Genomic DNA, 13,413 nt, shown 5'->3' on the forward strand with positions numbered 1-13,413 from the left:
TCTACTTCCACAACGCCCAGACCTCCTCGTTCAGGGCCCCTGTGTCTACCAGGACCTAGCCCGGCTGTCTTTGACGGCTTGGCTCTTGAAGCTTCCGTCTTAAGAGCTAAGGGTTTTTCTGAAGAGGTCATTAAAACTATGTTGCGGGCCCGGAAACCGGCCTCTGCTCGGATTTACCATCGGGTCTGGCATTCCTACTTTGTTTGGTGCGCATCTAACCATTATGACGCTTCCATGTTTAGTACAGCCAAACCTTTGGCTTTTCTACAGCAGGGCCTAGATTTAGGCCTGCGTCTGGCCTCCCTCAAGGTTCATATTTCTGCCTTGTTGGTGTGGTTTCAGAGAAAAATTGCGACTTTTCCTGATGTTCATACTTTCACTCAGGGTGTGTTGCGTATCCAACCTCCCTATGTCCCGCCTGTGGCTCCTTGGGAGTTGTCTGTGGTTTTGGAGGCATTGCAGGAGCCTCCATTTGAACCTCTTGGTTCATCTGACCTTAAGTGGCTTTCCCTTAAGCTGGTGTTCTTGCTGGCTATTGCCTCTGCTAGAAGAGTGTCGGATTTGGGTGCCTTGTCTTGTAGTTCCCCATATCTGATTTTTCACCGTGACCGGGCGGTTCTTCGGACTCGTCCCGGATATTTACCTAAGGTGGTTTCTTCATTCCACCTTAATCAGGAGATTGTGGTTCCGGCCCTTGTCTCTCCTGATTTGTCTCCCAAAGAGCGGTCTTTGGATGTGGTACGGGCTCTCCGTATCTATGTGAAGAGAACTGCTTCTATTCGAAAGTCTGATTCTCTCTTTGTTTTGTTTGGATTTCTCAAACGTGGCTGGCCTGCTCACAAGCAGACCCTGGCCAGGTGGATTAGAATGGTGATTGCGCATGCTTATGTGAAGGCTGGTCAGTCATCTCCTGTTCACATTACGGCCCATTCTACTCGGTCTGTTGGACCTTCTTGGGCGGCCCAACGTGGTGCGACCCTTGATCAATTTTGCAAGGCGGCTACGTGGTCCTCCGGGAACACGTTCATAAGGTTCTATGTCTTCGATACTGCCGCTTCCCAGGATGCTTCCTTTGGACGCCGGGTTCTTGTGCCCGCTAAAGTGCGTCCCCTCCCATAAGGAACTGCTTTAGACATCCCCATGGTCCAGACTTGTGGAGCCCAGTGTACCCCGCAGCAGAAAACGAGTTTTATGGTAAGAACTTACCCTTGTTAAAACTCTTTCTGCGAGGTACACTGGGCTCCACAAGGCGCCCACCCTGACGCACTTAGCTTCTTTGGGTTGATATGGCATTAGCCGCTGACACTTCTCTTGTCGTGAGAGTGTGGTGTATGTGGCTACTAACCGTTGTCGTCTCTTTTCCTGCTACTGCATTGGGCTGGTTAACTAAACTGAGCTCCTGTGCTGGGAGGCGGGGTGATATAGGAGGCGCCGCTGTGCATTCTGGGAACAGTCAAAGCTTTGAGCCTGTTGGTGCCTCGGATCAAGATCCTACTCTACACCCCATTGTCCAGACTTGTGGAGCCCAGTGTACCTCGCAGAAACCGTTTTAACAAGGGTAAGTTCTTACCATAAAACTCGTTTTGTAAATGTGTCCCTTTTTTTATTTTTATTGAATGGTTTTATGACCTTGTTGGAAATACACCTAGAAGAGACCTAGTGCTCCCGGTACAGTACATTGATAGTTATAGGCCAAGGTTTAGTCTCCACAACCTCCAATGACATGAGAGTAAAAAGGAAGAGAAACAAATGCAATGATATCCTTTACCCCACCCCCTTCCTACATAATAAGTCACTCCCCCTAAATGTGCTATCTCAACCCCATATATATCGTACATTCTGCAGATTGAAATCTGGTTGCGTTTAGGCTCCTAGCCCACAATTGGCAAGGAATGTTCCCATACAGTCACCTCCTCTGGTCCTAACTGGTTGAAATGGCCCTTGCTATGTGGGAGGTGTGATATTGTGACCCAGAACATGGAAGTTTGAAAATATTTTTTGGAACTAATCTACTTCTTCCTTGTTAGCAAACCCGCCCTAAGCTGATTATTTGTTTTCCAGCATGTTTTTTCATCTGTATAAAATGTAATATGCTTTCCAGCCTGTATGCATTATTGTATTAACACAGAGCAAATTCTCTTGTCAATTATTCCTGTCTAGAGGTGGCACAAGGAATACAGGACCTTCCGAGAGACTACCATGTTACTCATGATTGGGCTGGAACTGTTTCAGAACAAGAGGTAGGAGATCATGTACATACACTAGACCAGTGGTTCTCAAACTCGGTCCTCAGGACCCCACACGGTTCACATTTTCCATGTCGCCAAGTAGCTGCACTGTGTATCACCAACTGTCACATTTTAAAAGTCCACAGGTGACCTGCAAAACATGAACCGTGTTGGGGTCCTGAGGACCGAGTTTGAGAACCTGTGCTCTAGACAATCAACTGATGGACTTAGCATCCATGAAAATGATAGACCGGGTTCTCTTTTTATATGTAATGAGAAGTGCGCAGGGACCATAGCATAGGATGGTATTACGTGCAGGTGGCATGCAGAGTGGTATATAGATGACTTGTACACAATTTAGTGCTTTTTCTATGCTCTGTTTTAGTTATGTTGAAGCGTTGCTGTACCTCATTTATGGCTATCTGTACAATCGAGAACTGCTTTCAAGAGGCCTGTACAGAGGACACGACAAGGAGCTACTGTCCCATTATCGGAGAGAGTGTTTTCTAGTAAGTAGATACAAAGTGCAGGTGTCATCGCGTATTACTGGGCAGCTGTGTATATCGGGTTCATGTCACCTAGCTCTCATTTCCCCAGCTCACCACCTGTATACTGTATGTCTGTTTAATGGACAGCAAAAGCTATCTATGCGCCCATCGTCTTTCTTTGTGGCTGAAGGAATAGTCCCAAGAAAACAGCCTATACATTTACTACAATCGCATGACATCACTGAGGCACACTATGGGGGGTATCCAATAGTTGTGGTAAATTGCCGTGGCTAATGGTTCCCCGGGGGTCTGTCCCATTAGCCCAGGCCGCCGGCACTTATCAGGGCTTTTGTTCCACCTGCCTCAGACAGACTAAACCAAAACCGCAATAACTGTGCTTCAAAGCCGCGATCACTGTAGCAGGAAGCACACACAGTAGGTCTGCGGCTTTTCTTTTTCATCCACTAGGGGTCACTGGAGTACTCTTGGGATATGGACGGCTTCCGCAGGAAACAGGGCACTGAATATTTAAATTTAGAACACTCCACCCCTCCATATCCCAGAGTACCTCAGTGTTTTTTCTGTGCTCGACGTAGCAACAGGTTCTGTGGCTTGGTCCACAATTCTTTTGAATATTTTTATTTTTTTTAGTTAATATTTCTTTTTCATACACATGCCTTTCCACCTTCCAAAAGGCAGGGTCAGGGATAGTGCAAGCTGCTACAAGCAGCTGTGGCGTGTCGGTCCTCACTAAATGAGCACCCTCACAGCCAGACAGACATCCTGCACACAGGCTGGCCGGCGCTTGCAGAGAAGCCCCGTCGAAGCCTCACCACAAGCAAGAGTCAAGGTATGTTGGTCGGCGCCCCGCTGTGTGGGGACAACGTTTCTTTAATAGACCGCTGGCGCACCATATTACTGGCCGCTAAACAGTCCGCCCGCCCGCCGCCGCTGCTCTGGCCGCCGCCGCAGCTCAGAGCGCTTCAGGCGCAAATGGAGCATACAGGGGGGGGGGGGGGGCATTACAGGCTGCAAGCAGAGGTACAATCAGCGGCACGAGGGGGGATAACCTGCAGCAACAGCAGTATGCTAGGCTGCAGGGTTAATTACACAGGATTTTCATACAGATGTCAGTTTAAAGGCTTGTAACCTGTACTGTGACTATAATTTTAAGCATGGCAGCCATTTTAACCATGCTTCCTGTGTCTTCCTGCTGTGATTCCAGAACGTTCCAATACTACATCTCTACTCCACCGGAGGCGCAGGGGTGTTAGTGGGAATTTGGGATCACATTTCATAGTACTGGCCACGTGTACTGCACTTGGCCAGATATATATATAGAGACACCTTCGTACTATTTTACTGAGTCGTGCAAGTGTCTGTTTTTTGTGTATTGTATTGTCTGTCTCCATAATGAGTAAGGCACCAGCAAAAATTAAAAGCATCACTGTAAAGTCTGTAGCAGTGTGTTACCGGATGGATCTACCACATGTACAGTATGTTTTGTGGATTCAGTTACGAATACAATTTCTGCTCCGGTTTTAAAGCCAGTTTCATCCCCGGACCCTCCATGGGAAATGCTAGCCAATGTACTGGCTGGGTTGCAATCAGAATTGACCGCCGCTCGACAAGAGCGGGAAGCGGCAAGATCTGAGTCTAGGGTGAGACCGCCAGAACTACTGGAGGCGTCTCAGCCTTGCGAAAGTTCCAAATCCATTTTGGGTAGACAGGATAAATTTCATATGTCATATGATTTACCAGTCTCTGCTATGTTGCATTCTGACGATTCCATGCCAGACCTCACGGCACAAGATGAGGGTGAGGAGGGCGAAGTGGAGTCAGATAGTGAGGATTTTAACAGCTCAAGTATTGATAATCTCATCAGAGCGGTGCGTCAGTCTCTGAAGTTTACAGAGACTGAGGAGCCTCTGACAAATGATCAGGTCGTATTTACGAAACGACAGAGAACTCCAATGTGTTTTCCTGTTTCGGAGTCTCTTAATAAGATGTTAGTAGAAACACGACAGACTCCAGATAAACGGTTTTCTATAGCTCGCAGATTTAAGTCTAGTTACCCGTTTCCAGACTCTGTGACATGTACATGGGAGAATCCGCCAATAGTTGATTCGTCAGTGTCGAAACTTACAAAGAAATTAACCATACCAGTGCCAGCTGCTACTACGCTTAAAGACCCTTCAGATCGCAAAATAGAAACTATGCTAAAGTCCATGTATGTAGCAGCAGGGGTGCTGCTGAGACCTGGCTTGGTTGGCATCTGGGTCACTAAGGCGCTCATAGTATGGATTACAGAACTCAAGTCTGCCCTACATGACGAACACCTTATACTTCTTGCTGATCAAATGTGTGAGGCTGCGGAGTATCTATGTACAGCTTCTACTGACGTCTGTCAGCTCACTTCTCGTCTTTCGTTGTCGCTAGTTACGGCACGACGAGCACTCTGGCTGCGTTCTTGGCAAGCGGAGGCAGAGGTCAAAAGGGGTATAGAGGCGTTACCTTACGGTGGCAAGAAGTTGTTTGGTCCTGAATTGGACACATGGATTTCTGAGGCCACGGGAGGAAAGTCGGTTTTCTTACCATTGCCTCCACCGGTACCAAGACGGAGGTACTCTGGACCTGCTTTCAAATCCTTTAGACCTCAGTCCTTTCGCGGACGTGGCAGAGGAACAGCCACGCCTGGTGGACGTGGTTTCCAACAAACCAACACAAGTCGTCAGGACGCTAAGGTCACCGACAAGCCAGTGGCATGACGGGCTACCAGCCCATCTCGGTTCTCCGATTGTGGGAGCACGCCTTCAGACGTTCCATTTGGCGTGGTTCCAGACACCCGCGGATGGGTGGATCCGCAATTTAGTGTTAAGAGGTTACAAAATAGAGTTCGACTGTCTTCCGCCACTGCGGTTTTTCAAGACAGGACTGCCTCTGTCGGTTGAAAAGAGGGCGGTTCTGCAAATTGCCATTCAGTCCCTACTGGATTCAGCAGTTTTGATTCCGGTCCCTGTACACCAACAGGGTCAGGGTTATTATTCCAGTCTGTTTGTGGTACCGAAGCCGGATGGCTCAGTCAGGCCAATATTGAACTTAAAGGCTCTCAATCGGTACGTAACTTACTACAGATTCAAGATGGAATCTCTGCGCTCAGTGATTGCGGGTTTAGAGCCAAAGGAATTCATGATTGCGCTAGATCTCAAGGATGCGTACTTACACATTCCGATTTGGCAGCCTCATCAGAGATTCTTGCGGTTTGCAATATGCCAGAACCATTACCAGTTTCAGGCTCTACAGTTTGGCCTTTCGTCAGCGCCTCGGGTATTCACCAAAGTGATGTCTTTGATGATAGCTCATCTCAGATCCCTGGGAGTGACAATAGTTCCGTATTTAGACGATCTGCTCATCAAAGCCCCGTCTCAACAGATGCTTCTCCAACATGCGCTGCTAACGTACAATGTACTGGTTCACCACGGTTGGATTGTCAACTTCAAGAAATCACATCTGATTCCGTCTCAACGCCTTCAATTCCTAGGTATGATTCTCGATACGCTAAATCAAAGAATTTACCTACCACAACAGAAAGTACAGATTATTCGCCATCTGGTACAATTAGTGCTCAAGCTGCACACAGCCTCAGTACATTTGTGCATTCGCCTCATAGGAACAATGGTGGCGGCTTTCGAAGCGCTTCAGTTTGGAAGATTCCACTCACGTCCATTTCAACTGGATGTGCTCGCACAGTGGTCGGGCTCGCATCTGCAGATTCACCACAGGGTGAGGTTGTCGCCAAGGGCAAGGGTGTCTCTACTCTGGTGGCTCAAGGTACACAATTTAACCGAAGGGAAACTGTTCGGCGGCTGGAATTGGATAATTCTAACGACGGACGCGAGTCTCAGAGGTTGGGGAGCTGTAGTTCAAAATTGTCAGCTCCAAGGTCTCTGGGCGGATCACGAAAGATTGCTGTCTATAAATGTCCTGGAACTCCGCGCAATTTACAATGCACTACGACAAGCAGTACACATGCTTCGCTCTCAGACTGTCCAAGTGCAGTCAGACAACGCAACGGCAGTCGAATACATCAACAAACAAGGAGGAACGAGAAGCCGCATGGCAATGCGGGAAGTAGCTTGAATCCTCAATTGGGCAGAATACCACCAGGTGATATTGTCGGCAGTGTTCATTCCAGGAGTGGACAACTGGGAGGCAGATTATCTCAGCCGTCGGGATTTTCATCCAGGAGAATGGGCATTAAATCCAGAAGTGTTTCACATGTTGGTTCAGCGGTGGGGTTACCCTCAGGTGGACCTAATGGCGTCTCGCCACAATCACCAAATGCTCCAGTATGTGTCCAGAACGAGAGATCCAAAGGCAGTGGCGGTGGACGCTCTCACAATCGCTTGGCCGTACAGCCTAGTGTATCTGTTTCCACCGTTTCCGCTCATCCCTCTAGTGCTAAAACGGATCAAAAGAGAGTCTGTCACAGTCATACTAGTGGCACCTCATTGGCCTCGGAGAGCTTGGTTCTCGGATCTCCACGGTCTACTCGCAGACGATCCTTGGCCGCTCCCACTACGTCCGGACTTGTTACAACAGGGTCCGTTCCTTTACCCCGATTTAGCGCGGCTGCGTTTGACGGGGTGGCTGTTGAGACCACCCTCTTAAGAAGAGAGGGCATTCCAGAATCGGTTATACCAACCATGTTACGAGCTAGGAAGCCAGTTACGGCAGCTCATTATTACAGAATTTGGCGTGCCTATATAGGTTGGTGTGAAGTTTCCGACATCATCTTTCAAGTTATCCCGTCTTTTGTTATTTCTACAAACGGGGTTAGGTGGAGGACTGCGTTTATCCACACTAAAAGTGCAGGTATCTGCTTTGTCAATTTACTTTCAAAGAAGATTGGCTCTATTGCCGTCTATACACACTTTTCTGCAAGGTGTCCTCAGAGTACAGCCTCCATTCATTCCACCTACATCGCCATGGGACTTGAATCTGGTTTTAGATTTCTTACAGTCTTCATATTTTGAACCCTTACAGCAAGTGGATATAAAGTTTCTCACTTGGAAAACAATTTTTCTTCTAGCCTTAGCTTCGGCAAGGCGTGTTTCAGATTTGGGTGCCTTGTCATGCAAGCCACCATATTTTGTGTTTCATGATGACAGAGCGGAACTTCGGACGAATCCCGCTTTCTTACCAAAGGTAGTGTCATCTTTTCACATCAATCAACCAATAGTAGTTCCTGTGTTGACAGCACATTCTGGAACTCTGGATGTGGTACGCGCATTACGCGTTTATGTATCCCGAACGTCTACAGTTCGTAAAACGGATACGTTGTTTGTTCTCTATGATGCTGCCAAGATGGGTTGGCCAGCTTCTAAGCAGACCTTATCCAGATGGATAAAACTGACCATACGTCAGGCTTACCTTCATGCTAGGTTACAGCCGCCTACATCAGTAACAGCTCATTCCACACGTTCTGTGGGAACTTCATGGGCAGCTGGTCGTGGAGCTTCTACGATGCAGCTTTGCCGTGCGGCTACATGGTCTTCCGTGCACACGTTTGTGTGCTTTTACAAGTTTGATACGTTTGCGGCATCAGCATCTAGCTTTGGCCGCCTAGTGTTACAGGTGCCAAACAGCTCTCCCGCCCACGGGGGAACCTTTGGCACGTCCCAAGAGTACTCCAGTGACCCCTAGTGGATGAAAAAGAAAATAGGATTTTGGTAATTACCAGGTAAATCCTTTTCTTTGAATCCATAGGGGGCACTGGATGCCCACCCAGAGCAGTTTTACCTGGTTTGTGGTAAGTTCAGGGGATCTTATGGTGACACACTCTCACCGACTGGTTCAAATTATGAAGTGCTGGTTATGGTGTCAACTGTTTAGTTGTCAGTAACGTTATGTGTCAACTTCATTGTTGTCCGTTATGTTATATGTAATACTCCATTGTCAACCTCTCTATAGCTCCTGTTCGGCTCAGTAAAAAACACTGAGGTACTCTGGGATATGGAGGGGTGGAGTGTTCTAAATTTAAATATTCAGTGCCCCGTTTCCTGCGGAAGCCGTCCATATCCCAAGAGTACTCCAGTGCCCCCTATGGATTCAAAGAAAAGGATTTACCTGGTAAGTACCAAAATCCTATTTTTGCAGAACCTATGTGTTTCCATGCGGTATAGGGTCATTTACTGCACAGTAAAAACGGCTAACTTAGGATAGCCCGATAATACCATTGGGCAAAAATCGTGCTAAAAGCCCATCTTTGCCATACAGTAAATTACCACAAGTAATAGGATACCGGCCTATGAGTTTAGTCCCTAGTCAGTTTGTAGGATCAGGACTGTGTGCGGCCAACTGGTGCACTTTCTAGCAAGGTATTTCTAATCATTTTTCCAGATTGTGAAAGCTAATAAATGATTTATCCTTGACTGTAAATACAGTTATATTGTGTGTTATAAACTAGGTAAGGTAAGTGATCATGTGCACTGTGCCATATGGACAGAACAAGGCGAGATAGTGAAATCTGCACCTAGCCCGCAGAACTACAGAAGTGATACTGTGCAGTTGCCTCTCCTCTACAGTTAGCACAGTAATGGTATGGACTGTGCTTACAGAGTAAGAGTGACTGCGAACAAATGGAGGATGTCCATACAGAAAGCAGATGTATATCCATCAGAGAGCGGACATAGGGCCATCATCCATACATAGACACCTACACTACAATGCCCAAATTATGGGGACACCCCTTCTAGTTTGGCCATTATCCGTCATTCTCGTTGCTAACGGCTGCAGAAAACCAATAATACAGCCATGCAATCTCCAGTGTCCAACACCGGTAGAATGGCTTGTACTAAAGAACTCGAGACAATCAATGTGACATAGGATGCCACCTTTCCAACAAGCCATTTCTTAAAATCACTGCTCTGCTAGATCTCCCATGGTCTGAAGGGTATTTTGTTAGGACCCCCTATTTAAAACGTGGCTGCACCTGAGTTTTAGGAAGCCAGGTTGGGGGAGATTTCCTGAAGTATATGGTCTGGTAGTCACATTTGAGCATGAAAGCAATACTGTATATTGAGCATTTTTGGAGAGATCTCTGTATACTCTCTTAATTGGTAAACCTGGGTACATGAAAATGCAGAGAGCGCTCAGCCAACTTTCCAAAGTTATCAAAACGTAGTCATGTCTTACACTTAAGTTCATACTGAGCTGATTGGATGTAATATCATGGTCTTGAGTCTGACGCAAAGTGGCTGTGTTCATATGATGCTGCAGAAGCCAGATGTGCTACCTTATGGTAAGGTGATTTTCTGTAGGGCTTATGCGAGTATCTGTATGTCTTCAAGGGAGATGCCGTAACACTCATTGATTTTCCATCCACAGCGCAACCTTTCCCGTTAGTATCCGTACAAAAGACTGGGTAGCACGGAACTCTAGGTACACTCCACACATGGCAGAAGAGTTCTGTGTGACAGCATTGTCTCCACCCAGTTCCACAGAACACAGAATTGTCTGGAGATACGCTATATGCTAAAACTCCATCTGTGGATTCTGTTAACTAAGAACTGTCTGACTCTGGCTCAGGCCCTATAGTTCTATTTATTTTTTAAAAGAGAGATCACAGTAATAAAACTCCAGGATCGAAAAGGACCCGTCATTAACCGGACTATTATACCACCATCTTTATTCAATGACCTCACAGTGAAGGAGAGATTGGGCAAAGTTGTGAATGTTTAAAAGAGAATGAAAGTTGTTTTCTTTTTTTCATTCCTGTTTATTTTCCGAAACTGTCTTGCAGTTGTGATTCTGTTTAATAAGCATATAATCAAACAGTTCTATTTGTTCTCTTGGGTCATTAAGAAGCTAAATGAGAAAGCTGCGGCCATGTTTGAATCGGGTGAAGTCGAACAAGTCAACAACGGCCTGACTCTAATGAATGAGCTTATTGTCCCATGCCTGCCCATGCTGTTGATTGATGAAATGGAGGAAAAGGATATTATTGCTGTAGAGGACATGAGGAATCGCTGGTGCTCCTACCTGGGACAGGAAATGGAACGTAAGTAACTATGGCACAGTAAAGTCGAAGATCTAGAACAACTGAGAGGTCCTGTTTCCTGTCAGATCTGGTTACAGCAGCCCGATCAGTCATTATGCATCACAATGAACTAATATGAAATGTTATCATGCTGGTTAATATATTGTATTTTCCCGCTCCTTGCAGCACAAGATCGAAGTGATTATCCATGCAAGAATGTGTTTTTTAGCACCAGACTGTTACTTATTATTACCCCGTTATATTTCTTCTTAAGGGGTGGTGTACTGTGTTTGCCGACTATTCAGTGCATGTAAAACTTGTACATCCCGCCACACATCGTACTGATACCAATTGCACATGCACTAACATATGCGATTACCCGATAAGAGCTGTCTTTCACAATGTACTCCCTTCTCTGGACTTCCGGGTTCATGACCTGGAAGTCCATATGCGCAGAGACGCGTTGGGTACGGGGCATACTGGAAGGGAAGACCATAGGCAAAAGCTGGCGTTACCCTCCGCAATGGAAACCCAGTGGCCGGGGGTTAGTGCATACAGGAAATGCGGTAAAACTCTGAAAACATTTTTTTTTTTAATTCATTTTCCCATTAGTACATCTCGCTTTAAATGTTCCAATTGTGATGCCCTGAACCCTTTCCTAATACTAATATATTATATTATATAAATGTATCCAGGACCTACCATTCATAGTGCCTATTCCAATATATGTAGTCTGCAAATTCAAGGATCCTTAACACCCAAGGGCAAATGGGAGGGGTGGTAGTCCAAGCTGAAGGAGTCTCTATCTTTAAGTGTACAGAAGTATACAATATTGAATTTATGGAAGGGAGGAAAGGTGGTGGTGAGGGGGGTGTTTGGGGCTGACCCATCACCAGTTGCAGACTTCGTTGTTGTATGAAGCTCTTCTATAGATACGGTGATCCTGTATGACCAGTGGTTAGGAGTCTCCTATGGTCAGGGCAGTGTTCACTTGACAATGATCTTTTTTCTCATAAAATACAGGACTCTGCTCTAGCTTTCAATATATAAAACATTTCAGTTATTATTCAGTATTGGTTTATTAGATATTCCAACACAGCATGTGCAGATTGCTGGAACGTTTTATCATATATGTAGTAATGTTGTATTAAATGAATCGCAAATAGGGTCAACATACAATAATATCACAGATGTGCGGCTGAAGCTGTAACAGAGCGAATCGCTGTCACCAAGAATAGCCCTGGAAATGTTTAATTATTCTCCTAATGTGTATTTTCATCTTTTCAGCTTCTTTGCAAGAAAAGCTGACTGACTTCCTGCCAAAACTGCTTGATTGTTCAACAGAAATTAAAGGTTTCAACGAACCTCCAAAGCTACCCAGTTTCTCCACGCACGAGTTGTGCGAGCGTTTTGCCCGAATTATGTTGTCGCTTAGTCGAACACCAGCTGATGGGAGATAAACAATGCACCTTCTTACGCACATTGTATAGACATTTATTTTATTTTCATTTTCATTTTTTTCTTTAGTTTTTAACTAATGCCTTCCTGTGACAAGGTTTGCTTTGTTGCTGCTATAGTTTTTAAGATATATTATTTTTTTTTTATGTTACAAACTGCTAAAGACAAAATGACTGTATAGACTTTTAGCCAGACTGCAAACACAACTGAGTTACGCATGGCCCCCAGCTTCCATTTTAAACAGAGCCAACGCAACCAAAATAATCCAAAATATTTATGGCAAGACCACTTTGTTTGCCACAGTTCTGTGACAGTATTACATTGCTTTTATCTACGAAACCTCATTTTATCCACCTTTCTGTTTTTTTTAAAGTCTGGATTTATTATCTGTGACGGCAGCCATTTTAATTATCTGGTGCCATGTTAGTGAACATGGGGCCTGGTAGCTTGTAAATGAAATTGCAGAATAAAGTTTTATTTATGGCTACTCCTTGTTTGCAAGAAAAAAAAAAAAAGTTGTACATTTGTGAATGAATAGATGAATATTTTTGATTAGATGAACAGTTATTGACAGGTTTGGAGGTTTAAACTCTTGATTTCTAATTCCGATTACCCTGAAGGGGTAATGTGTGGATTCCAAAGCGGTTACCATGTACTATTATTATTATATACTTTTTTTACTTTAGAAAATCGGCACATTTTTTCTTAAATAAATTTTGGTTCTTTTTTTAAAGTACAAATAAAGTTTCGCGACTAAACTTAATGTTAGTAACAATCTGGCACATTTTTATAAATCACACTGCGAGGCTTCACACTGTTGTATTTTCTTTTTCATCCACTAGGGGTCACTGGAGTACTCTTGGGATATGGACGGTGCGTAGCAAAGGAAGGTACATTTAAATATTTAAATGAGCAACCCTCCACTTCCCTCCTCCATACTCCCCGGACCTTCAGTGTTTTTATGTGCCTCAAGGAAGCACATCATGAGCTGAAAGCTCACGTTTGATTTTACTATTTATCATTTTTGATTGATTTTATTTTTTATCATTTTGGATGATTTTACAGACAATACCTTCCCCACTTACTAAGAAGTGTGGGTCCGGAATTGTACTGCCTCCAGCCGCTGCTGACACGTGGGCGCTTGCAGGAGAAGCACGGCCGTGTCAGCCAGGCAGCATGCGGTCCTTTCCCCACTTAC

At 45.2% G+C, this 13,413-nt stretch overlaps 1 protein-coding gene across 4 annotated transcripts in view; it reads left to right on the forward strand.

The window, feature by feature from the left end:
• The window catches only part of USP25 (ubiquitin specific peptidase 25), a 225,733-nt gene extending 213,031 nt beyond the window's left edge, over positions 1–12,702 (forward strand). For all 4 annotated transcript variants that reach the window (XM_063956354.1, XM_063956356.1, XM_063956357.1 and 1 more), the window contains 4 exons: positions 2,161–2,240; positions 2,614–2,737; positions 10,583–10,778; positions 12,045–12,702. In XM_063956354.1, the coding sequence (XP_063812424.1) occupies positions 2,161–2,240; positions 2,614–2,737; positions 10,583–10,778; positions 12,045–12,217 (573 nt within the window). In that variant the 3' untranslated portion in view covers positions 12,218–12,702. The remainder of the gene's footprint in view (positions 1–2,160; positions 2,241–2,613; positions 2,738–10,582; positions 10,779–12,044) is intronic.
• The last annotated feature ends 711 nt before the right edge of the window (positions 12,703–13,413 follow it).

The sequence above is a fragment of the Pseudophryne corroboree genome, chromosome 2 (genome assembly GCF_028390025.1).
Source record: "Pseudophryne corroboree isolate aPseCor3 chromosome 2, aPseCor3.hap2, whole genome shotgun sequence".
In the NCBI taxonomy this organism is placed as follows: Eukaryota; Metazoa; Chordata; class Amphibia; order Anura; family Myobatrachidae; genus Pseudophryne; species Pseudophryne corroboree.